Source organism: Eptatretus burgeri, chromosome 6 (assembly GCF_056783735.1).
Source record: "Eptatretus burgeri isolate ZD-2024b chromosome 6, Ebu_testis_v1, whole genome shotgun sequence".
Taxonomy (NCBI): Eukaryota; Metazoa; Chordata; class Myxini; order Myxiniformes; family Myxinidae; genus Eptatretus; species Eptatretus burgeri.
Genome location: NC_140966.1, coordinates 45,886,466 through 45,913,767, shown reverse-complemented (window position 1 = coordinate 45,913,767; position 27,302 = coordinate 45,886,466). Strand labels below are relative to the sequence as shown.

Sequence of the window (27,302 nt, the reverse complement as noted above, 5' to 3'; positions counted from 1 at the left end):
CATCACAACAACAACCACCAACCACAACGCCGCTTCACCACAACCGCCACGACCTTTACCGTCACAACTCGCCATCATCGCATCACCGTCATCTCGCGCCACTCGTGGGCACCGATGCTGGACTCGTGCGGGGCGCGCACCGAGCAGCGTGTTCAAAAACATCACGGACTTTCCGCAGAAAAACGGATCAAAAACGACTCACGCCCACTTTTGTTCCGTCCAATCGGTGAGCGAGGGGCGATTTGGCCCCGCCTCCAGGGCGTTGGAGGGCGGTCGCTATATGCAAATTCATGGATCAAAAAGCATTCACGCCCACTTTTCCTCGGGCCAATGGGGAGCGAGGTGAAAGGTCGGAGGCAGAGGGTCAAAGATGAAAGAGCGAAGCCACGGGGCTTATAAAAACGACTGCGTTCGTCAGACAAGTTGAGAAAAGAGTTCAGTTGGAAGTTGAGTTGAGAGTGTGCGGAGTTCAAAGGAGTCGTCGGTGGAGCTGGAAAGAAGTGGTACTAGTCGGAGTGAAGAGGACGGAGCTGTGGAGAGGTGACGGCGTCGAAGGGCGGACGAGGGGTGCTTCGCGTCGGTGCCAGGAGCGGCACAGGGAGAGGCCAGCAACGCGACCGAGGTGGAGGAGGAGACGCTCGCCGCGGGACCCGAGACAGGGTTATATCCTCATTTCCCCGAGCATCAGCAACCCCCTCCTGTTTCCCCCGCGCTGAGATAGTGCGACAAAGGGCCCCCTTCCCACCCCCTACCAGACACTGTCCGCGAGGCCCGCGGAGTTGAGGCACCACCGCCGCTCCGCGTCTCATCATCAGACGGGTATGCCCGACACGGTCTCGGCCCCAGGCCCGCCTACGCCCCTCATCCTGGAGGGTGGTTCTCTTTTCTTTTGCTTTGGGAATATGTGTTGTCGGCGCCGTCTGTGAAGTAAAATTGTATAAGTGTTGCCGTGTGCCCGGTAGTCGGATAGATCTGCATTGTTGCATTTGCTTTTTGTGTAATATTGCATTGTCTTCTTCTTTTACATGTGCTTTTGGTTGAATTGTATATGTGTGCTTTCCGTTCATCGCGAAATAAATGTGCTTATTGTTGAACTGTTTTCCCGCTTCGCTTCGTCATTTCTTTCATTGAATCCCCATCTTGCTTCACGTAAAGGGTTGGTCGTGGGCTAAGACGCCCGATAATTAATCGAACCGTCGAGGCCGACGAATAACACCGCTCGGTTATCCCGATAGTACGGAACAGGTCGCTTAAGTGGCCCGTGTCTGAAGTCGACCTGCGGCGAGGTGCGATCGCCCGGTCTACCCTCCGTGTGGGTACTTAGGTAGGTCGAATTTGGCGAGCAACCCTATCCCACGCGGGGGCCGATTGGCACGATCGCGGTGAGACCGAAAGGTCCACCCGTGACTGGTTCCCGGCGTTGGTCCGAGAGGGTCACGACTGGATTGTCCGTCCGGTGGGCGACGTGCCGCGATTCGAGTTACGTGGCCGTCAGCACGCCGGCGGGCGCGAATCCGCAACAATATATATATATATATATATATATATATATATATATATATATATATATATATATATATATATATATACACATACACAATATTGTTCAAAACATCATGGTGTCGATTAGTACCTTGGTCAAATTATATTGCTTTTTTTTGACAACGTTTTATGCATATAAAGTTGAGGCTCATGGAAGAACTAGAACACAGAAGAGATATAATAGTGTAAATGGGGAAACACATTGAGAGAAGGGTAGAGGGACATGAGAGAGTAAGGGTAGGGATAGGAAGGCATATGGTGGTGTGCAGATGGGGGAGTGGGAGGAGTTGGGGGTTTTGAACAAGCACAAACACACCAAGTAAGTAGCTAATATACCAGGAAGGGAAAAATCATTGATGGACCTTCCTTAATTTAGTGTTCTGATCGATAAAACGCCTTGGTTACCCTCAGGGTCTGATGATTGAGCATCCAGTGGGAGATTTAATCAATGTTCAGGTTATTTCAAGTTGCATGTACTTGAATTTTATTTCTCTTATTTTGTTTCTCCATTAAAAATAATTATGATCCATAAAGGAGTTGCTTGGAATCTATGCCACTGAGGTTACACTTGATATTAAGAGAGACAGCCAAGATGGTGTGTAAAATACATTCCACCCCCCCCCCTTTGCCTCTCAGAGCTATGAAAGTTGCCATAGTGTGAATATTTTTTTGTCCTGTATGAAGATAACTTGCCACGTCTTGGGATCTCATCAGAATGTTTGAGTTCCTCTGTGCAGCTTGAGACAAAACTTTTGTATTTGTGTTAATTTAATAATAAAAGTCGGTTACAGGACATTCCAGAAAGAACTGCATAAAAAGAACCTCCTCTTGTTTTGCCTTCGCTTCAAATCTTGTGCCTTTGTTTCACATTCATTAGGTGGGATGGTGCAGGGGTAGCACACTTGCATCACCTGAGCTGTCTCGCTTGGCCTCGATTCTCAGCCCGACGACAAACAGTTGGGGTTGTGCTTCATAAGCAGGGCATTGCACCACAAATTGCTTCTTCCCTCCGATGGACATTTAGCTGGGGGACCCATTTGCGAGCACTAGTTTGTGAGCATTAAAGATCCCACTTTGTCTTTCTCAAAGAGTAATGCGAGTTATTTCTGGCACCCTGAACAAACTCCAAATTCCTATCCTAACCAGCTGCAGCAAAAACAGTTGAGAGATCTGGCCAGCCCGTTCGTGAATGATTTGGGCCAATCTACCTCCTGTGAGGACTCCACAACAATGTGGGATTAATGGGACAGTTAAATAAGTCGTTGTAGCAGTATCAGTGATAATAGTTTTATTTTTGTTTGCTATTTAACTTTTTTATATACATGTCAAGAAAGTAATTTGCGTGTTTTTTTCTTCTTTGTTTGCGATAATAGGCAGGGCTGGACTGCTTCGCAGAACAAGCTCTTCAACAAAGTTGTGAAAGCTTTACAAGGAGATCGTTTGGCTAGACTTGCACATGAAGGGGCAAGTAATCCTTTTTCTAAATCCTTCATTTCACTGCTTTGGTTGTAGCAATGTGTAGCTACAAACATGTCTGAGCTCTTTGCTTAAACTCGGGATGACGGTGTGAAACAAATGCTCTTTATGATTTCCAGTAACGATGACCTGCGTGCACAGGCTGCCACTGAGCCAGTTTTAAGGCGCACTGCCGTGGATCGCAGTGCTCGCCGAGTCCGTCAGGCTCTCGCCACAGTCTCATGGGATGTAAAGCTCACACAATGGCTCCATGCTACCCTGGTGGATTCTCTGAGCTTTCCCCTGCTGGGGTCCTACCTGGACATTTTGCAGACACTGAAATCGAAGGTGTGCATAATCTAATTAACCTGTTCACAAGATAGCATTCTTTGTTTTTTCAGTGTTTGTGGTTTGATGATTACTACACATTTAAGTGTTTGTCATAGTGGGTTTTCAAAACGGGATGGCCCCGAGGTACGCACACTCGCCTCCAAGCTGTCTAGCCTGAGTTGGAATCCTGACCCAAATATCAACCGGTGTTCCAAGGCGTGTGCCATCCTTTGATTCATAAATCATTCATTCATGTGTGTGCCGTCCTTTGAATGGGCGTTAAATGGGAATCCCATCTACCAGCATTCATGGACATTAAAGATCCCACGGTGTCCTTCGTGAAGAGTGGGTGAGCTATCGCCGGCTCCCTCACCAAATTCTAAATTCCTACCACTACCAGCAGAGGGCATTGCATCAGCAGCACAGCCGCATCGTTAGCCAATGATGCTGCCCCACAGCTTTGTGCTGCGTACGACCGAAGAAGAATTTAGGCCCAAATGTTTTCTCGATTTGAAGCGGAGAAATTCACGACGGTAGAATGCACGATGCCTGAAATGCGTATATTTTGTTCATTCCTTCAACAATTTTTTTTTTGTTGTTGCAAAATATGGGTACTCTTGAGGAAACACGATGAATTCCCCATTTCGTTTAATTTCACCACCTTTAACATTTGTTTCCAAGTTGCCTACCTGCATCCTCAGGCTCACAATTTGTGAACGGATTGGTTAACAGGTTTTTATGAGTTCATTACCTCTGCCACCGAAGCTGAAGGAGGTTATGTTTTCACCACTCTCTGTCTGTTTGTTTGTTACTTGTAAAATTGAAGATTTTTCGAGTATGCTGGTCAGTCGATTTTGTTATTCTGTCTGTGTGTTTGTCTGTCTATTTGTCAATCACCCACGGGTCACAATTTTCAACCATTTTTCACGAAACTTCATCATATGGTAGAGTTTGTCATTTGGAAGAAGCCTATTGTTTTTGAGGTCAAAGGTTCAACAACTGAGGTGATATTTCTAAAATCCTCAATTTTCATCTGATTGACTTCAAATTTGAAGAGGATTTATATTTCAGGTCACTGAAGTCGACCACCAATTATTTTGAGGTCCACATAGGCTGAATTTCTAAAATTGTCGATTCTCTTCTGATCGACTTGAAATTTAAAAATGAGTTGCATCTTTGGTCATTGAATTCAACCACCAATTATTTTTGAGGTCAAATTTGTTTTTGGGATTTTGCAAGAATTGTGCTCTGCACGACGTCTTCTTCTTCTTCTTTGTTTGTTTGTGTACATGATATCTCAAAAAGTTGTGGACGGATCCGGATGAAATTTGTTGATGGGCACGTTGGGTGTGTGACGAGGACGAACTTGTTATAGATTTTGGTGAAGATCCGGATCCGGATCCGACTACCAGAATTTTTTAAGTGATTCTTCACCATTGAGAGATTAGGCAAAAATGACATATTGCACGATATCTCAAAAAGTTGTGGACGGATCCGGATGAAATTTGTTGATGGGCAGGTTGGGTGTTTGACGAGGAAGAAGTGATTCAATGTTGGTGAAGATCTGGATCCGATAATTTTTTCAAGTGATTCTTCGCCATTGAGAGAAAGGGCAAAAAACAATATATAGCATGATATTTCAAAAATGTATTGGCCCCAATATGTTCTCGCGGATCAGGCATTACGTGGCAGATGTATTCGCTCCACCGAGTGCCCTTGTAGTTATGGCTGTTTTTCTTCTTATTCAGCAATTGTTGTCCTCAAAATTCCCTTTAAAAGTCGTTCCTGAGCTCTATTTTTGGTGAATATTGCTCTGTGTTATTCATAAAGGATTTGACATTTCATTTTAGGTGAAACTTCTCATTGTTTTCTGCCACTTTAAAATCTCTTGCAGACTTCTGAACATACTGTTAATCTTTCTAAGTCACATCTTGTTGAAATCAAAACTGTCGAACATCGACCATTACTTACTTCATTTCACTATTGTCATCTATTGATGATCAGAAGGGGGAAACATCTCGGGTGGCCGGCCTAACTGAGAACGACTGTTACCTCGACTTTGGCTCAGCCACCCTATGCTCCATAAATGAGCCATTGTTAACACACCACACTTGTGAAAAGGGTGTGAGAAACACCAGAGTTATAAATAGTCTCGGCAGTCCCAAATAATCGGGACATTTCACAAGGACAACCAAAAGGTGTGTGTGTTGCCTTTTGTGCCAGGAATGACTCGAAGGATTGGCAGGGTAATTGAGATCATTTGGAGTGAAGGTTAATTTTTGACCCAAGTACACCGATAGACCGACAATGACTAACATCATGGACAGGTTAGGGAAGAATGACCATGTAGGTACGATTTACATGGTTCTATGTGTCTGCTGGTTTAAAATGTGGGGGAACGACCTGAAGGCCAACATTGCACCAACGAATCAAAGAACACTGGAAGACCAATCATCCCGTGAGGTCTGCCATTGCCAAACACGGTTTACGTGCTGGCCATGCTCCCTTATTGGACAATGTCAGGTTATTGGCTGTGACCCCGAATCGTGCTCGGAGGCAGATATTGGATGCATGGTTCTTTGCATAAATGGGTTCGCTTCTTACAGAGGAGAATGTGGCTTTGCCATCGGCTTATGGACCACTCATGCATAAGAACATCAGAGATAGCCTGGTGTTGACTTAACGGTTTGGGTGGCTGGCTTAAGATCTTCAGGTCTTGAGGTGAAGCCCATCATTTAATTAACACCAGGTGGTTTGGCTAAGCCTGCCATCTTCCAAGGATGGTGAAATGAGTCTCAGCATGCTGGTAACAGAAGGCATTGCATCAGCGGCAAAGCCGTGGCCCGAGAGAATTATGCAGTGAAGGAGCCACAGGCTGTATATGAATAAATAAATATAACATCAGAGATGCACTGATGGGAGGAGAACAGGGGTAGTGGGAGATGATTGATCTTTATTAACAGGCAATGAAGTTCATCATCATAATATACCCCTTTAATGGTGATGAAGCACTAGTAATACATTCTGGTCATTGGCTGACGAACCCTCCTATTACAATCTGCTACTGTCATGAGGTTTGATAACACGGTTCTGTGATTGGTCGACTGACTTGGCCCACCTCCCACATTCTGTTCATGTGGTGGAAGGAGAATCAGAGTCCACTCTTGCTAAAGGTTAGCAGAGGCACATTTGTTTGTTTGTTTGTTTGTTTGTTTGTTTTTGTAAGAAAAAGGCACATCCAACCAAAAAGTGACTACATTTACTTTACTAATTCAAGTGATAAACAAGCAAGAGCAGATTTTGATACATACGAGATGAAGGCTTGTGGAAGAGAGGTTGGCAGTGTGAAAAAAGCCATGTCATGCCAGTGAGGTGGTTGGACCACGTAGCTCGGGTGACGCACCCCAGTGAGCTTCCTCAGACTAATATAGGCTTCCCAGTGAGCTGTGTGGTCTCATTGCCTCACTGTCACTGCATTGCTTTTTGTTTTTTCACCCTGTCAACCTCGCATCCATGAGCCTTGATCTTGCATCGAAATGCAATGAACTCTGAGATTCTCATGTATTTCAGGTGTTTCACTTGCCATGTTTGACGATTGCACAAAACACCACTTATTCAGGTGCCCTTACTTGTGGATCGGATGATTGCTCCAGCCATGAATAAAACGGGGACCAGCAGCGCTGAGGCACTGGCTCTGCTTCTCAAGCGACCGTGGGATCCGGCTGTGGGCGTACTTTCTCAACACAAGCCTGTAAGATGTTTATTCGTTGCATGTCCTGATTTTCATCTTCAATACGTGATCATTGAAAGACACTTCATTTTGGCTATTTTTGGCAAGAAATAAAAAAAATTAATCCTGATAATTTCGTTGATGATGACAAAAAGTACACTTTTAATATGAGAGTTTAGCTTGCTTCCTTGTTAACAGTGTCCATTGAACATGGCAAGGATTTGTTTTAAAGTGTCTCTGTCTCTGTCTCTGTCTCTATCTCTCTCTGTCTCCCTCTCTCCCTGTCTCCCTGTCTCCCTGTCTCTCTTTACTAATACCCCAAAATGAGCACCACGTTGATTTTGCACGAAAGTGATTGGCATACAAAGCAGTATTCTTCACCATAAATCTGAGACCATTTGGAGAAGATGCAAAAATGACAGTTGGGGCAGTACGTTAAGGTTTTCTTTCAATATAAACATGAAAATTGAAGACTAAAAAAACAAGTGTACGACTGATTGGAGAGAGTGCTGTGAAACTCTAGAGGAGGATGATGAGATGTTGCTGATATATTATTATTATTATTATTATTATTATTATTATTATTATTATTATTATTTTGAATAATAATTTTTTTAAATTTGTTTATTTTTTTTTTGCTTTATTTTATTTTTATTTTTAAGTTATTATTGTTATTATTATTTATTTTTTAAAGGAATATTTTGCATTCACATTTGCAGAGGAAAGGGCAGGAATTGTACCACAACTAGCAACAAGCTTTACCAGGGAAAAAGATGAACAATTGTCCAACTGTGTCATAGCCTCATCTGTACTCTTCATTTAATCTTTATCTCTTACGCAAGTGATATAAAACATTGAGCATCTTTTGTTACTTTGGTTAATATTGTATATGATGATTCGGAACCACCCAGACTTTGCACCCCCTACTCCTCTGAGGTGGTGATTTGTTCACTCATTTGTGTGTCCTCACTGGCTTCCTTACAACTTGCTCAAACACATTGGATTATTTCTTTGCTTTCTAACCTTGATCTCAAGGTTTTAAAGCCATAATGTGTTGATATCTGCAGGCAAACGCTGTCATATTGGAACACCAGGCCAAAGGCCTCACGGGGGAAGTTGATTGGTTGTTCGCTCTGACATTGCCGTTTGCACGGTTGTGGTTATCAATAAATTGTTACTGACCTTTTTTGGGAGTTGCGAAAGACTGTGAGCAACCATTCGGAATGCTTGCTCGATGGAGCCGAATCGCATTACTGCGAAATGTTCCACATACATCCCTCAATACATTTTTTTTGGTGGCAAAATAAAGCTGACCATCTACACTTGCATACAGTTTAATTTGTTCAGTGTCGGTTCAACTTTCATTCATGGATGGGAGATATTCCACTCGCACCCTGCAAATTTTCAAATCTCAACATTTTATTTCTATCAGTCAAAATGTATTGATTTGTAACTTGTAAACGAATATGAATGATTCGACTAAAGTCTGGATGCCCATATAATCTATAAAACCAAAAAGCCAATCATGATGGCAGATGATTTAGATTTGCATCTTACAACACTGATGCGATGGCAAGGCTATACATCGTTTTATCCACAACAAAGACCATTTGGAGTTCTGTAGATTTCGTTTTTGTATAAATGTGAAACAATTACAGTACATCACCACAAAAAAACTGTTTTCTATTGATTCTATTACCAGAGCTTTGAAAGTGGACACAAAACTCACCTGTTTGATATTCTCATCTTAGGACACAGTTCATAACGCTGGGATCCCTCATTGATATCCCAAATGCTTTGTTGGTTTGTCCATCGTCTACTATTGTCTTTGTAATGAATGTAAAAGTGTGATGATGTCTCTTGATGCCATTGTTTTGTATTATGATTTAAATATTGAAAGAAAATGAAATGTACATATCGGTAAGGCAGCAGAATAACTCTGTGATATAGTTTGACGAGTGGGTTGAAATTGGCAGAAAAAAGCAAATGCAATGATACACGACAACAAATCTGAAGAATGTATGTTTCATTGAGTTTCCTCTCTTGTTTTTCTGTTTTTTTTTTTTTTCTCTCCAGAATAAACTCCCGTGTTCTCCTCTGCTATTACTTGCTCCCAGTGGGCCGACGAACCAGGCCGGACATGTATCTCGGCGTGCACGTTTTTGGAACACGCAGCTCTGTTGTTTGGGAAAGGTGATTGAAGCTCTTTTGGGAATTGTTTAATTCACACTCCTGATCATTAATCCCTCTGCCTTTGTGGAATCTGTTGAAATGTGAAACGATTAACATATAACTTATTATAGTGCAAAGTGCTGCCCCCTGTAGTTTCGAGTAGGATTTTCGATTTGACCCAGGTACTGGCGATAACTCGCCTCCTTCATGGAAGACACCGTGGAATAGTTAACGTCCACTCATGCTAACAGATGGGACACCCAGCCTAACATCCATCTGAGGGATGGTGCACAAACTGAATATGATGCATTGCACTGCTTGCGAAACCGGGACAGTTTATAGCAGGATCAAGATTCGATCCCAGCTTTGACAGCTTAAAGGTGAGCGTCCATACTCATATCCTCCCACCCCTGTTATAATGTGTTCCTTATAAAGAGACTGGCCATACTTGGACATTTGCTCTGTTTTGAATGAATTTTCAAACTTTGTACCTATATTCATTAAGGTGACGATGAAATTGGTTGCATCTTCTGTGTTTATTTATCATATTGTGAAGAATGTCCTTTGTCCACCTCTGAAAATGTATATTTGCAAGCGCACTTGTTGGAGCTTCATGCCTTGCCCTCAGGTGCTCCCTGTAACATTCCACACGTCCAGCAATTGGCCAGGTGTGAGCGTCGGACAGTGCCTGGAGGGCATGATAGGGGCCATCAGGAGTAAGATTCTCGAGGTAGGCGGTTGTGATAACATTCATTTTCAACTGTAATGCCACTGTAAATTAAACAGTAATTCAACTGTAAATGTAATGCTCGTTTTGAACTGTAATTTAATGCTTTGAATCCCCTCTTTCTTGCATTGCAGCTCCAGGGTCATGTTCCAAACCGGCCGATTGTCCTCTTTGGCTGGAACGTTGGTGCTGTTGTGGCCTGTCATGTGAGTGTTCATTTGACCAGCTTATGCAAATACCATTTTGGAACTGGCCATAATTGTCACACCAAATTTTTCCATCGTTACACTCACCCACACAGCAGGATATGGGGTTTTGCAATCGTGTGTGCTTGCCTGTCACGTAATGTTTTTTTTTTTTTACCATTTGAGATTTTGTCATCAAATTTTCAACAAACCTTTATTTTGAGAATATGTACAATTATTTTTTACCCAGTTATTAATTGGACTAAATAATTGGGTTACAATGTGAAAGGGCAAAGCCGCAGTAAGTACAAGTTGGCCTTATTAGCCCGTCGGCAATGCGTCAGCACAAGGCGGCTGGCTTTTGTAATCACTTCTGTGTTTCTTTATTTTGTCCTCTTGCATTGTGAGATGGTTTCTGGTTTACTATTTGAGGTTTTGTCATCAAATTTCCAGGAAACCTTTCTTTTGAAAATATAATAATAATAAATTTTTATTAATTATATTTTTTTAAAGTTGTTTTTGTCAAGTTTAGTTCAAGTACAAAGCTGATAGACCATGTTTTCAAGTTTTGTTTTGTTTTTCATATAGGTGTCTCTAATTGAACCAGTGGCTGCTGTGGTGTGCTTGGGCCTTCCGCTCTCCACGGTAGATGGTGAGCGTGGGGTGAGTCCAAACGATAAAACTTTATGACATTTCAATGACATTTGCATTAAAATGAGTTAAGTCACAAAAAGACTCCAATCGTCAAAAAATAATGTCGCTAACTTTTACATCGGTGGCTTTGACTGTGCAACTGTGATGACACTCACAAGATAAAAATGGAACAGCATGCATTTGCTGACTTGAGTTTGATTATATTGTGGAACAGCGTGCTTCTGAGTATATTTGACTTGTACAAAAGGGAAGGAAAGAAATTGAAAAATGTTGAATTGAATGGAGAAGGAGAAAATTGGAAGATAGGGAGTTTAGGAGTATGTAGAGAAAGCAAAATGAGGTTGAGAAGTAGATAATGGGAATGTGTGGTGCATTGAGGGGTTGTGGTTTGGGGGGGGGGTGTTTGGGAGATGATAAAATTTTGCTGCTTTTGAAAATCCCCCCTGTAGATGGCTCTTATCTTGGAAGGCTCGTCTTCGTTTTGAAAATGAATCGACAAAGTTCAGCACCAGTGTTTAAGTTGCTTGATTGGACATCAGAATGGGGTCAGGGTTGATTGTATTGGCATTTGGTTAGGGTTCAGGTGAAAACAAGAAAAAATTCTCCAAACGCGTCACAACACATTGCAAGCATAAATTTGCTGATCCTTTTTTTTATATCCATCTATCTGACTTTTCTTCTGCTGGTTTGTTTCTGCAGGAAGTGGACGATGCACTCCTGGATATGAGAACACCCGTGTTGTTTGTGGTGGGCCAGAATGCTGTTATGGGGGGTCCGGAGGCAACAGAGGAGTTCCGTGAGAAACTTCGAGCTGAAAATAGTCTGGTGATCGTGGGTTCAGCTGACGATGGACTTCGGTAACAGTTTTAAATTGCCTAAAATTGACTTGGGCCAGACAACATGTGCATTATGAATTTTCTTGCAGTTCCAGGGTCATGTTACAAACTGGCTGAACATGTGTACGTGCAAAAAAAAAACCCCAGTTGTTGTTGTACCATGTTGAACCAAATATCTCCAATAGCACAGTGATCACAAAAGGGTAAGCCTCCCTTGGCATCGACGATCCAATGATGCCCATACTTTTGGACTGCCATATGACCTTGACCTTCAACATTTTGGGACAAAGTGTCAATTAAGAAAATGTGTCGCCATCGCCAATCTATCCAGAAAACTCAACATCGTCAAAATCGGAAGAAAATTATTCAAGTTGTGATCAAAAAGGTTTTTTTTGTTGTTTTTGTTAATTAGGTCACAATCCGAAAAATAAGTTTGTTAACGACACAAAGCAAATATCAAGTGCACAACTTCATTGCAGGTACATTATTATGATGGAAGAACATTTCAGAAGGCAAAAGCGGTCTTTGAGGTTGAGTGATGACAAAAAATGCGTTTTTGTTTTTTTGTTTTGTTTTTCAGACCACGATTTGAATTTGACCTTTCACAAGGAGAGGTATGATGTAAATTTAGCGTAAATTCTCCTTGCTTTTGGCTGTCGAGAAAGGGCAATTTTATTCTTATCAGACAAACCTTGGTCGAATTATGGTGAAAATGCTAAATTGTCTATAATTTAGTTGTGACCTTTAAAATTAGGTCAATGTCAAAAAAAATGTCAACCCCGCATACGTTTTATTCCCATTGTTGATGCAAAATCTCATTCCAAAACTCCGAGATGCAGCTCGAAGATTGGCAGAAAATGGAAGAAAATAATAATAATAAAAAAATCTAAGTGGTGGTTTAGTACTGCTCAGGGTCAAAGAAATAGAAGTACCATTAAAACCTTGGGGCATTAATTGGAGAAACAAACCTTACAACAGCTATTAGCCTCCCGCTGTGCTGTGGGGGGAGGTTTTGCCATGCTACGTGCACCACCGCTATTGTTGCAGGAAATTATTTTTACTTTACAGATATCCATCAGTTGACCTGGTTTCATGAAAATAGGCAAAGCCTGTTTGATTTGCTGTTTTATAATCCAAGAGAAATGTTGTAGATATATTTTGGAGGTGCTGCCAAACACTGACAGTATCCTTTTGTGCTCTCTCTCCCACTCTGTTTTCTTTAATAACAAAAAACATTTCTGATGAACCTCAGCTTTACTAAACTGGTTTTACCCCAGAATTTTTGCCTGAAGGCTTTCCCAAAATATATTTATGGAGTAATCTTTTCAATGTTGCTCCATTTGCAATGCATATTTGAGTTTACTGTATTATGGTACCCAATCATACTGAATGCATTCCACCGCTTCCCTCTCTCTCCTCCCCCCCCACCCCCCATCCCTCCATAATATACCCAGGAAAATTATTTATTTACTTTATGAACAGCACTTCCTTTCTTTCCCATCCATTTCCCCTCTACCTTCATCCCCTCCAATATAGCATTCCCTCCCTCTTCCTGACTTTGCCATGAACATGCTCTGTTTTTGTTTTCTTTACACCTTTTGTCCTTTTATTTTTGTACCTTCCTGTGACACCTGATTGTACTCAGAACAAAATCATCCTTATATGCATGCTCTGTGCAGTGATGAAAACTATTTGAGCCTTTGGCACTTAGTGCATCACAGTATTGTGCTGTTAGTTTTTCGGTCATGATAAATTGGTGATGCTTGATATAACCAGACTCAGTGATGTAATGGTTGGAGCGTTCGCTCTGAGTCTGGGAGGTCAGCGGTCGGAACCCTGGCTGAGTCATACAAAATACTTTACAAATGGCATGTGTGGCTACGTTGCTTGCCACTTAGCATTTAAAAATGATACAGCATGGACAAAAAGCCATACGTTGGTAGCTTTTGCACAAGCTCGATGGACCTAATGGGCTCCTCCTATGTTGAAGGCCCTTGTAAGGGAACTTCTTGTTAACCTTGTTCGACATTTCACTTGAGCCATCATTTTGTCTGAATCTCGATATTTCCCAACACTGAGTGTGAGCAGCAAATTTGATTGGTTGAGATGGTGTAAAATGGAGTAACATTTTGTCCAAGTGTTGCTAAACTGGAGGTTTTTTGGAAGTCCAAACAAGGCGATTTGTGTTCCACAGTGTTCAAGTATATAATTCATTTAAAATATAATATATGTTGTAAAAGCTGAAGAAGAAAAACAAAAACTCTTTTTTTCAGAAGTTTACGACCATTACTACACCATCTTTTACACCACCTTATTCAACATGTTACATTAGTTATTCATGCCTGATGTTTGTGTCCTTTATGACGTCCTTAAAATAGGTGAGTTTATTGTTTGGAATTATTTTCAATTATGTTTGACTGCCAGACAGACAGACAGAGTAACACCATTACCTTACTCCTCTCTGCACTTGCGTGCTCGGGACGAGATTCCATACAATTTGTCAAATTTGGAACCATAGTACTGCTAAACCGCAAGTTTGTGTTCCGATTTATGTTATACAGTGTTCAAAATATAACATTCAATTGAAATTAAGGACAGTACTTACTTGATTATAGACTGACATCTGTAGACAGACAGACAAAGCCAATTTCTTAACCCTGATTTTCACTTCATACGCATGGGGTAATGAAGGACAGCAGAATGGGGTGAAACACCAACAGCAGGGTAGAGGCTGGGACACACAATAATAAGAGAATGGGAGGATTGAGTGTGAACAAGCTGGATACAAGCTCAAACGTAACAGCATAAAGAGGGTTGCATTATATATCGTAACAAGAAAATGAGCAATCAGAGATTACAGACCCTCACCAGGACTTGTTTTGTGTAGTTTGTGTACTGGTGTGTTGCATGATTAATGAGACATAACTAGAACTGCCACTTTATAACTGCCAGCAGTGATGACCAGGTACCAAGACGTCCTGCTTTGATGCAACCCCACTTTGATCAGACGCTTGACCCTGACCCATGATGTCTATTATTATTCACTTGATTTCAGAATGGGATTAAGGAACCCAAACAAGCAAAGAGCAAAGATGAAGTCATCAGGAGGAACCTGGATAGGATTTGGGTTTCAGCTGTTACTTATCTACCTTAAAACCCATGCAGGTACAGCCAAGTGAGCCTTATTAAAAAAAAAAAAAAATGAACCTAGATTAAAAAAAAAAATTCTGGCTGATAGATCTGATCAGGTTAAAATTAAAAACATATTCCCCAACACTACTGGATCGTAATTGTGACGTTTCACGTCAATCAATGAAGTGGTTCAAGGGAAATAATTTTTTTTAAAGATTTCATTCAATCCAATATGGCTGCCAGACCATATGACCTATGACATCATAGCTGGGAACATTTTGTTCCTCATGGATGGGTGGTCATAACTGTAAAGTTTCGCCTCGATCTTTTCAGGCATTTCAGAGAAGATTTTTGAAGGTTTGTATTTAAAACAAAAATATGGCTTCCGAACCACATGACCGATGATGTAATCAATTTTGTTATGTGGACCATTTTATCTCAAGATGACCCTCAATTTTCGCACTGATCGGATATCGCGTTCCACTTGTGCAATTATGACGTCATAACGAAGTCACCTGTGACATCATTTGCAAAAATAAAAGTCACACTTATTCCCCATGCGGAGTACTTGCCAAGTTTCAATTTTTCCCATGGTGCAGTTTCAGAGATAGAGGTCCAAATTTTTTCTGTTTTTCCAACATGGCTGCCACATCACATGACGCATGACATCATAATTATCATTAAAACATGTTACATGAGTCGATGCTCCGATTGGTGAAAATTTCGTCTCGATCCGACAAGCGGTTACAGAGAAAAACTGCACTCACGTTCTGTGCGGAGAAAACAAACAACCAAATGGGCCCAAATGCATACCCTCTCCTCTGGTGAGGGTAATTAGACTTACCCTTTTAACTCTTGAATTAGCATTTAAAGAAAAACTTTAAGTTTACTTTAAAAAATTTTAAAAGTTCAAAAAAAACTGAAAAAAGCATTTAAAGAATGCAGAGTGGCATTTTATTAATCGGACATGATTGCTCATATATAGAATGCTGCTGAACTTGCATCTCAATGTATCCGCGTGGCTTGTCGACCACTGCTGCTTTTATCAGATCTTGTGAGATTTGAGAGTTTTTTGTTGAAAAAATGCTTATGACAATGCTTTTGTGACATAAGGAGTCCTTGATTGCACATTTTATTTTCTCACACTTATGGTGACCTTTTTCGACTTTGTATCAATGTAATGTTTGAACATATTGGAGACTTATTTTTGTTTGTCTCCACCATGTTCATTACATTTATGAATATTATTGAGATCGGATACAGTGATGTTCTATGCTAGTGTTTCTCAAGGTGGGGCGTGCCAATATTTTGGTGGGGCATGAGGATTCAGAATTAATGATTCAATATATGATCACTTTCATAGCTTTGCACTTTCAAATTTTCAAAAGTTTGAAGCTGCGACTGATGCCTCATAGCGTCATAACTAAAAACTGCTTCACCGCGCCCTTGTTAGCCAATCCGACGGTAAGGCGTGCCCTTGATCAATTCAACACCGTTACATCACAATGACTCGCTTTTCGTCAAGGGGAATTCCTTATATGTAGTATATACTGTAGTGTCTCCAATCATGGTGGGGCATACGATTTTTTTGAAAATCAAACTGGGGCGTGGGACAAAAAAGGTTGAGAAACACTGTTGTATGCTGATTGGATAGATCGCTACAAGGCAAGACTATAAACCACCATCCGTAAGAGGCAGTGTGTAATGAATCGTAACATGGATTTTCATAACGTTACATCAACACCAGTCCTGGATGCAATGTTTCTGCCTTTCAGTAAAGTCAGCAGGATAATGTCTTAATGTCTTAATCTGATGTCTTAATCAGCAGGATAAAATGCTCTATATATAAAATTAACAAAATAAATATCCCGCTTAAAGCCAAAGGACACCACGGATGCAAGGCTGCTGCAAATACAAAAACCTTGCTGGAAAGGTCGAAAAAGCAAATGTGACGTTGAAAAAAGTTGAAATTGAAGAAGTTGTGAAATGTGAAACACACCAATGGGGCAGGGTAGACTTTTTGGGGCATGACTCTCATTTTAAGATACCTAAAAATAAAAATAAAAAAACACAATTTTTCATTTTTCTTTTATTCTCTGCTAGGATCAGCAAAGCAAAAAAGAAACTGGAGGGATTGACACAAAGCATGGTGGATCGGTGCATACAGGTCTGTGAAACTGCAATTGAGCTTCTTGCTTTTGAATGAGAATGTCTGAGTCCTTGTAATCGATGTAAGCATTTGCAGATGTATCCTCGTGTCCTTGTTTGATGTGTATTTAATGAGAAGTTCTTCCAGGAGTTCTAAAAAACATAACAACGTGCTGCTGGTCGTTATCTCGCCTCAGGATGAAATTGCGGATTTCCTGGGTGGGGTACTTCTGCGTGCCGAGCCACAAGCCGGGGGTGATCCTGGGGAGGGAGACGGGGAACGTCGGCGGAAAGGTCGAGAGGTCAGAAGGGATCTCGCGTCAGAGTTGCTCGATAGGCCGACTTCAGCATTTAGCTGTTACCACAACCCTTCGCTCACAAGTACTGGCACAGAGGTGAAAAAGTCAAATTGCCTCTTTGCGTCTTGCAATTTAGATGAATTGCTAAAAAAAAGTCCCCCCCCCCCTTTCCCCTCATATTTACTCCATCAAACCTGGTGACATGATATCGTTTTAAATGCTCTTCCAGGTGACTTGGGTTAAAAAGGTTTAGTTGCCATAACTTGACCACCCTTATTTATTAATGCCCAAGGAAAATGGGACACGGACTGACGGGTATCTTGGATGTAATCAACTTTTTTTTTTTTTTTGTATACCTTGGTCGAGGCTCGTATGAGAGCTAACACACAACTCACAGCAAGGAGGCATGAGACAAGAGGGGCGGGAGTGGAAGGGACAAAACAGTGGGGAACAGACACATTAGGTGAACTGTGGAAGGGAGAGGGATGGGGATGGGACGGGGAACATGGCGAAGAGAAGATGGACATTTCAGGGACTTTCAGGAAGGAAAGCAGGAGAAATGAAGGAAGTGGGCTTGGGTAGATTATCGGGGGTAGAAAAGATCGAGGATTTGGATGGGGGAAGATAAGAGGTGCTGGTGAACAGCTGTTTTGAAAGCCTGGAGGGAAGAATGGGAAAGAATAGAGTGAGGAAGTTTATTCCAAAGGCGGGAAAAAAGAGGAATGAAAGAGTTAAGATGAGCAGTGATTCGTGATTTTGGTAGTTTTACCAGAAGGGGGTTGTTGGCGGACCTTGAGCGCCCTGTGGAAATGTGGTGGGGACAAATCGCAGAGAGAGCAGGGGGGGCAAGGCTGGAGAGGAGTCGGTAGAAGACAGAAAGACCACCGACCAACCTGCGGTGATTGAGTGAGAGGCCCAAAGACTCAGCTTCATTGCGGGAGATGCCGATGATCTTAAATGCCCTGGTTTCGACAGCGTGAAGCCGAGAAAGGTGGGAGGCAGGAGCACCAGCCCAGAGGGGAGAGCAGTACTCCATCAGGCTACGGACAAAAGCTTTGTAAGTGGTCAGGAGCTCAAGAGGGCCGAGGAAGGACTTTGCACGACGGAGGATTCCCAGTCGGCGACTGGCTTTTGAGGCGAGGTTGGAAATGTGACTTTCCCAGGAAAGGTCATGGCAGATAGTGAGACCCAGAAGCTTGAAAGAAAAGACTTCTTCCAGAGGATTGTTGAGAAAGTGGATGGGGGGTTTTGTAAACGGTCCTTTCGAAGAGACATAGTGAGAGTGTGAGATTTGTCTGGATTGAAAGACATGTTCCACGTGTTGGACCAGTTTGTGATTTTATCCAGATCTGCAGTGAGCGAAGAAGCTGCTGCTTGCCGGTCTGAGGGATGACAGATGGTACGGCAGAGGGTGGAGTCGTCGGCAAAGAGAAATAGAGGATTTTCCAGAGAGTCCGAGAGATCATTGATGAAAACCAGAAAAAGAACAGGGCCCAGAACGCTACCTTGAGGAACTCCAGCCTGCACAGGAAGAGGGGATGAAAGAACTCCATTTAGGGCCACACGGTGACTGCGACAGGAGAGGAAGTCTGCGAGCCATGAGTGGAGATGGCCTTGAATACCATGGGAAGAGAGTTTGGTGAGTAGGGCAGGGTGCCAGACTGTGTCAAAAGCACGTGATATGTCCAGGGATACGGCTCGGATTTCCTGTCTGGCATTGAGGACCTCCATCCATTGATGGGAGAGCAGAAGCAGCATATCCAGGGTAGAGTGACCTGGTCTGAAACCAAATTGATGATTGGAAATCAAGCCATTGGAGAAGAGGAAGGATTTCATATCTGAGGCGATGATGGATTCCATCACCTTGCTGATGATTGGGAGAAGGCTAATTGGTCTGGAGTTATAGGGATCTGTTTTTGCACCTTTTTTATGCAGGGCAGTGATGTTAGCAGATTTCCAAGCAGATGGCAGATGACCTTGGGAAAATGAGAGGGTGAATAGAACAGAGAGAGGGTGAGCAAGAGCAGAAGAGCAGGCTTTGAGGACACGTGGGCTGATGCCGTCTGGACCGGTTGCAGAATCTGACTCGAGGTTTGAAAGCAAGCTCTCCACCTTGTTAGGAGAAAAGGACACAGAGTCAGGGACAGTTGGGTGCGACTGGGTAAAGTGGGTAGAGATAGTGATGGGTTTAGGACACAAGATTTAGCTGCAAACACCGAGTTTAGACATTCAGCTTTATCACGTGTGGAATCAGCAGTGCGGCCATTTGAGGTAAGGGAGGGGATGGAGGGGGAACATACACCAGAAACAGATTTGATTAAACGCCACCAGGATTTTGAGGAGGGAGAGAGGTTTGAGAGTTCAGACTTGAGATGAGAAAGATGTTGTTTTCTGGCTCTCCTGAGGGTAGATACACACTTGTTCTGAGCTTTGTGGAAAGAACTGAGATTGCCCTCAGTTGGGTTTGCTTTCCATGAGGCAAAGGCAAGTTGTTTCAGGACAACTGCCTCGCCACAAGCTTCAGTAAACCAAGGGCGGGAGGAAGGGGAGGACAACTGAACACGAGAGGGGATAAATCTGTGCATGAGGGAGAGCAAGTTTCTTTGAAAGAATTCCCAGGATGAGTTGATGTTTGAGAAAGTAGTGATAGGAGACCAGTCTGTCAGTTTGATGGCTGCTCGGAGACCCTGCCAGTCGGCTTGAGTGAAATGCCAGACTCGACGGCGGTGAGGTGGTTCTCTGATAACAGCCAGAGAGATGTCCACTTTGACAAGGACGTGGTCAGAAGAGCCAATTGGAGCGAAGGAAGAGCAGCAGATATTGTCAGGGAAATTTGTCAAAATCAGATCCAGAAGAGATGGAGTACCATTGGTTGAGATCCGGGTCGGGAAGTTTACCGATTGAGTCAGTCCCAATGAGTCGCAGAAAGCTTTTGCTGAGGTGCCATGACAGGTGAGAGAGGTACCCACACTGAGCCAACTGGCGTGATGACAATTGAAGTCGCCACATAAGAGGAAGAGAGAGTTTGGATGAGAAGATAGAAGATGGTCCATGTTTTCGGATAGTGAGGTGTAGATGGAGTCATCACTGTTCGGTGGACGGTACAGTACACATATAAATATGAGGTGGGAGTGGAGGGGAAGCCGAAGCCAGAGGTATTCCTGGGGGTGTGGGGGAGTGAGAGCAGTGCATGGAGAGTGAGGAATAGAGTACATTTCTCGCCTCAAACTCGCCTCAAAGTTACTTGAGACGCATTCCCAAGAAAATGGGGGTTTATTCAAAACTTTCTTCCGTGTGCTGAGCAAGTGGTGTTTTTGATGCAGATTGGCATCTATCAGAGGTCAAAGTTGCATTTCCCATTTGCTTGCACTGATTTGCTCATTATTTTGAAGATCGCACAATATTTTAACCACACTTTGTTTCCAGAGCATTGTTTCTGCTGAATCAGTTTTGGTGGCTGAGAACCAACCCTGGACAGGTCACTATTCTTGGTGCAAGTTGCTTTCGGTTCAGGCAATAATTTGGAATCTGGCTGGGGTACCTGCACACGTTTGTCTACTCTCTTAAAAAGGTGCCAAGGGGTCTTTAACATGCATCAGCAAATGCCAACAGACAGGATATCTGGCTTGATATCCTTCCGAAGGATGGTGCCCCTGCCTGCGAAGCACCAACCTGATAGGTTTGGAATGGAAAGCACATGATATATTTCAAATGCAAGTAAAAAGGCACTCCGTAGAGTGCATAGCACCGTTCAGCTGAACAGTTTACGTTTTGTAACCCACTGATTGGCCTGATCTGCATCCAGACCTCAACCAAAACCGAATCAGCTTGTTCTTGTCAGTTACCTACTCATCCACAAAGTTTTGTTATTATACGTCCTTTGAAATGTCATGCTATATATCGTCTTTGGTCCAATCTCTCGATTGTGAAGATTCATGTAAAAATAATTTTAAAATCCTCTTATCCAGATACAGATTCGGATCTTCACCAAAATTGAATCGATTCGTCCTTGTCACACACTCAACCCGTCCACCAAGTTTCGTCCGAATCCGTCCACAACTTTTTGAGATATCGTGCTCACAGGTAAAGGGGTGAAAACATAATCCGTTGGACGGAGGTAATTAGCTATCCTGTGGGCTCATCTAAGCAAGCAGATCCAAAAAAAACCCTCGATGAAATGCAGTACACTTATATCTTTTCAGGTAGCCCCAGAACATAGATCACTTTACAGGTGCAAGGCTGTTTTGGTTGGAAACAGTGTTGTCTCATTTCACATGGTCGAGGCTTGTGGAGGAGCAAGAACATAGAACGGATACACCACATAACAGAACAAAACAAGAAGGGCACTCGGTAGAGCGAATACCTCCACCACGTAATGCCTGATCCACAAGAACATATCGGGCTCAATACATTTTTGAAATTTCATGCTATACAGTACTATATCGTATTTGGCCCTATCTCTCAATGGTGAAGAATCACTTAATTTCTAGTCGTCGGATCCTGATTCGGATCTTCACCAAAATCGAATCAATTCGTTGTGGTCACACACCCAACGTGTCCACCAAGTTCCGTCCAGATCCGTCCACAACTTTTTGAGATATCGTGGTATATGTGTGTATATGTATATATGTATATATATATAGATAGATATATATATATATATATATATATATATATATATATATATATATATATATATATATATATATATATATATATATGTATATATGTATATATATATAGATAGATAGATATCAGTCCAGCCCTATCTATCAATGGTGAAGAATCATTTAAAAATTACCAGATCCGGATCTTCACCAAAATTGAATCAATTCTTCCTTGTCACACATCCAACATGTCCACCCAGTTTTCTCCGAATCCGTCCACAACGTTTTGAGATATCGTTTTTGGCCCGATCTCTCATGGTGAAGAATCACTTTAAAAATTCAAGGAGTCTGATCCGGATCTTCACCGAAATCTAAGCAGTTCGGCCTTGTCACACACTGAACCTGTCCACAAAATTTCATTTGGATCCGTCCACTACTTTTTGAGATATCCTGTACACAGACAATCAGACAGAAAGGGGTGAAAACATAACCCCCTTCACCTTCATTGGCAGAGGTAATGAACAGAATAAAGAGAGAGGGGGGGGGGGAGGGAAACACACTAACAGCAGGGTTGAGGAGCAAAATGGAGGGAGACTTGGATAAATAAGGAATGCAGGGCAGGATGCACAGAGTGGATAAGGTGCACACGGAAGCAAAGCAAAAAAAAAAACAGGAAATTTTATTCACAAAGTTCGTGTTTTGTGTGTGTTCTCACCAAATTACTGCATGCCAGTGAACCCAGTAGACTTGAAGTCACAATGAGAAAAGTTTTAATAGTTTCCCTCTGCGTTATGCCTGGTGTTGGCTTAATGGTTAGGGTGGCGGCTTTGGATCCTCGGGTCCTGAGTTCAAATCCCGCTCAGCTGTTGAATTAATATCAGGTGGGGTTAACTCGGCCTGTCATCCTTCCAAGGTCGGCAAAATGAGTGCCAGCTTGCTGGTATACTGTGTCGGAGTGGCGACCCGTTCAGGATTGTGCCCAAGAGCCAAGGAGACTGCTTCTGCAGCACCAATGCTCTGCATAGAGTATGGTCCCAATCTCCTCCTCCTCCTCCTCCTCTGCATTATTTGTGTCACATTTCTAGGTGTTGGATTGTTTAATATAATGCCTGACAATCCTTCTAAACAGGTTAAAATATGTCAAATCTTAGCACCATCCTGAACAGTGGTTGGTTACGATAGGTGGGATATGCCCACAGCATGGATGATGGGAGCTTAATAAGTCCACGGCATGGATAATTGCACTGATTTCCTAATTATTTTGAAGATCGCACAGTATTTTAACCACACTTTGTTTCCAGAGCATTGTTTCTGTTGAATCAGTTTTGGTGGTTAGGCACTAACCCTGGACAGGTTGCTACTCTTGGTGCAAGTTGCTTTGGGTGTCGCATATAATATGAGGGCCAGTCAATAAGTAACCTTAAAATGGTGAAATAAATTTGAGAATGTAATGTGTGTAGTTGTAGACCACATATGTTGTATCTGAGTCGAAATTCGCTAATGCGTTACAAAAGCGTGACAGCCGGTCAGAAAAATCATATTCAAATAATTCCGTTCAATTCGTCACTTCTGGAATCATTTGATACCACATTTTTGGGTTTCACTCATTATAAATGCTTCCAGTCACTGGAAAACAAAGAAAATATAGAATGTTTGGCAAAAAAGTGGGGTTTACGTGCATCAGGTTTGACCGAAATATGAGGGGATAAAATGCCGTTTTTCACATAATAGTAGAGATATCACGGCCATTACGGGCTTCTTCATCGGAAAACAACGACGTCTTGTTTGTGCAGTGCCACTAGACACACGTCTATAGCGTCATCACTTCTGTTGTACCTCGTTCACGTGACCTGCAGTCCACTTTCACGTGCGTTAGAAATTGACAGACCTGTATCATCAGTTTCGTTGGGAGTTGTTTTGCACGATCGGCCATCAATAGAGGCGATTCATGCAGATCGGTATACTACAATTACGATGTAATACATATAATTGATATCTTTATTGCAATGCAGCTAAATAGTAAAGCTTATCATCATTTATGCTCCCCCGTGAAACTTTGACGGACACGTATTACGCACGTGAACCGAGGAAACATCGCTCCGTATGAGCAATTCGTCGATCTTTCCGGCGAAACGTGTTGCAGAACAAAGGATTCTGAACATATTCTTTGGGGGAAAGGCGATTAATATTCCAATAGACGTATGCGAGTACGGCTACTAGGGGTATGCAAATGTGTTCTACGCGGACGTCACAAAACTAGTGCATCGGAATCAACGTTTTTCGGAACAAGATATGTAAAATCGGACAAACGATGAATTTCGATGCCGCGCACTTTATTACGGACGTGTCCTACGATATGTAACTACGTAGTGGGAATAGAATATTCGACACTGGGCAAAGGTATCGAAAAAAGAGGCAAAATTATAACTTTCCGAATTCCATGAAGGCAATGCAATGCATTAGCAAATTTTGACTCATCTATGGGTAAGAGTAATGTTTTGCCTGCTTTAGATCTGGCAACGTTAAGTGTATGACGTCAGAAGAGCAGTTCCAAGATGGTGGCTCTCTTAGAAACATGCACCAAGGAGGAGCAACGTTCTGTCATCTGTTTCTTGGGAAGTCAGGTTGTGAATCCCAGTAGAATCCATCACAGAATGAAGATGCAATATGGTGACGCTTGCTTATTGCTTCAGCAGGTGTATGACTGGAACAGAAAGTTTAAAAGTGGAGTTCTTTCAGTTCGGGTGCGAGTTGTCACGGCCCCCATTTTGCAGACACTTTGCGGAACCCCAGCACGTTGTGAATGATATGGTGTGCTGAACCATGGCTAACGTTCAATTCGGAGAACACATCATCCGGCGTAATGCAACGGTTTTCCCTTAGCACGCACTCAATTCCTGCAACCATTTCTGGGGTGTCGGCTGTGTGAGGCCGGCCTGTGCGAGCAGCGTCTGCCACACTGGTCAGTCTACTTTTAAACTTCATGTCCCAGTCGTACACCTGCTGCAGCAATAAACATGCGTCACCAAATTGTATCTTCATTCTGCGATGGATTTCACTGGGATTCACACCCTCACTTCCCAAAAAACGGATGACAGAACGTTGCTCCTCCCTGGTGCATGTTTCTCAGATAGCCGCCATCTTGGAACTGCTCGAATGACATCGTACTGTTACGTTTGAGGGGGGGTATGCATTCAAAGGGTAATTAGGATGTTTAATTAGGTATGCCATGCTGTTCGAGTTTACCAGGATCTCGATGTAATAAGTAGCAATTCAGTGGTGATAAGTTGTCTAGTAAATGTTCATTTCTTCAAGGGGGAAATGATAATTGTCACGTAATTAGATAGGGACATGGGATAGGGTAAGTGTGTCTGCGTAAACCCCTTTTAGTAGTCCCTGGAGGCTGGCCGTGACGTCACAGGACAGGCCTGCGGAAGGCTCCGCCCCGTAATCACGATTGGCAGAAGGTGACGGCGGTGGGCCAATAAACTGCTCGATTGGAAGTGATGAGGACAGGAGGATAAAAAGGTTCTGTTCGGGGTCGAAAAGGAAAGAGGAAGAACATCGGGACAAAAAGATCGTGTTTTTTGGGTGTGGAGGCTGTTGCGCGGGAAGCGTACTTGTTGTTGTGCTGATTCGATCGTGTTCTTCATCGTGTCTTGGAGCCTTGCTGAGCCTCGTGCCTCATCTTGGTTGGCTCTGGGGTTCTGCTGACTCGAAGTACGGGGTCGAACGGCGGGCGGACCTGCCTCCCTCTCCTGCTCGCAATTTGGCGCCAGAACTGGTTCCCTTGCGGCTGTGAGCGGACTTGGGCCAAGACCAGATGGTCGACAGCACCACGGTTTCTCCCCCCCCCCCCCTGACGAGAGCAAGGCCAGCTCATCCGACGCTGATCCAGGGACAGTTGCGTCCACACCACGGTCCAGCCTGACCACCAGAAGTAGCTACGTTGTGTGTGTGTGTGTGTGTGTGTGTGTGTGTGTGTGTGTGTGTGTGTGTGTGTGTGTGTGTGTGTGTGTGTGTGTGTGTGTGTGTGTGTGTGTGTGTGTGTGTGTGTGTGTGTGTGTGTGTACTTGGCGCCTTAGAGGGTTTGAGATCTGTATATTCATTGGAATTGTCTGTGTTTTCCCCACGCCCGATCCCACACCATCCCGTCGAATCGCCCCGGATCCCTTTTCTTGCTGAGTCTTGTTATTTCTGGATAATAATAAAAACAAATAAACATCATCAACTCAGTGAAAAGTGACTCGTGCCACCTTCCTCGTCCCGTTTGCGGTAGAGCGATTAGAACCGCCATGTTTGGGTTATAGATAAATAAACCGCCTCCATCGTTTCGGCTCATTCTACGTTGGCGGGACTGTTCAAGTCCCGTGGACGTCACATTGGTGTCAGGGTGTTGGATGTTCGAACCCCTCTAAATTATATTTGGTATTGGGAGAATATACCAAGATTAAAATCTCGTCACGAATTGGAATATAAAATTACTACAGAAAAGCGCGGGAAAATTTTGGCGGGATTTTTCAAATTAAAATTAATTGGCGGCAAACGGGACTTCTGCACCATGGCGGATGTGCAGATGTTTGAGGAGAAAGGCCACGTGTCTGGCAGCGAGTCGGGGGAAGAAGGGAGAGACGGGGGTAGGGTTGGAACCTCCCCCATTCCGAGTGTGGACCGTGCTTCATCGCCCGTAACGGGGCCGGCAGCGCCGGAAACCGGCACGATGTCGATCCAGACAATGTTGGAATGTTTAATAGGGGACAATGACGGCACAAATAGCAAATCAATTCGTGGCACAGAGGGCAGAAATGACGGCACAGGGGGCAGAAATGACAGATCAATTGGGGGTAATGGGGGTACAGTTGGGTGCACGGATTGATTTAATGAGGGATGAATTGGGGGAAAAGATGGAGAAAATGAAAACTGAGATGCGGGAGTGTGTGGATGTTAAATTGGGAGAAATACAAAGCAAATTCGAGGATAGATTGGAGGAAACAAAGGTAGAAATTACATTGGAGGGGGAAAATATACGAAAAAAATTGGTAGATAAAATTGATGCAACGAACATTCGGGTTGATAAAGTGGATGAAAGCCTGGAACGTCATCGTGCCTGTGTGGATGCTCGTATGCAGCTGCAAGTTGAAGAGTGGGGAGAGCTGAGGAAGCAAGGGATGAATTTGGCGGAGGCGGTAAAAGGATTGGAGGCTCGTTTGGACGAACAAGATAAAATTATGAGCCAAGATGAAGTCTTGGATAAAGGCCTGGTAGAGCCGTCTTTTGTAAGTAGAGTGTCCGGGTTGGTTGAGGAGCAGCTACAAACTCGCGACGGAACCTTGGAGGAGGTTGTGCGGGCCCAGAGGATCCTGCGGGAAGAGGTGAATCGGTCCATTCAACGTTTGGAACAGGAGGCAAAATTGACCCATGAGACCCTCACCACAAAACATCTTTGGCCACAGTGGGCTCCGAAATTGTATACGCAGCCACAAGG

General features: G+C 43.1%; 1 protein-coding gene across 9 annotated transcripts in view; it reads left to right on the top strand.

The window, feature by feature from the left end:
- Nucleotides 1-27,302, top strand: part of KANSL3 (KAT8 regulatory NSL complex subunit 3) — a 104,149-nt gene that overhangs the window by 34,897 nt on the left and 41,950 nt on the right. For 8 of the 9 annotated variants that reach the window (XR_015059141.1, XR_015059140.1, XM_085884808.1 and 5 more), the window contains 10 exons: nt 2,916-3,006; nt 3,160-3,345; nt 6,947-7,078; nt 9,134-9,250; nt 9,858-9,959; nt 10,091-10,162; nt 10,730-10,804; nt 11,495-11,652; nt 16,867-16,930; nt 17,109-17,306. Coding sequence is in view for 7 of the 9 variants with exons in the window: in XM_085884808.1 (XP_085740934.1) it covers nt 2,916-3,006; nt 3,160-3,345; nt 6,947-7,078; nt 9,134-9,250; nt 9,858-9,959; nt 10,091-10,162; nt 10,730-10,804; nt 11,495-11,652; nt 16,867-16,930; nt 17,109-17,306 (1,195 nt within the window). In the remaining 2 variants the exon portion in view is untranslated. Of the gene's footprint in view, nt 1-2,915; nt 3,007-3,137; nt 3,346-6,946; nt 7,079-9,133; nt 9,251-9,857; nt 9,960-10,090; nt 10,163-10,729; nt 10,805-11,494; nt 11,653-16,866; nt 16,931-17,108; nt 17,307-27,302 lie in introns of those variants that run through there. The other variant, XM_085884812.1, reaches the window with a different exon arrangement.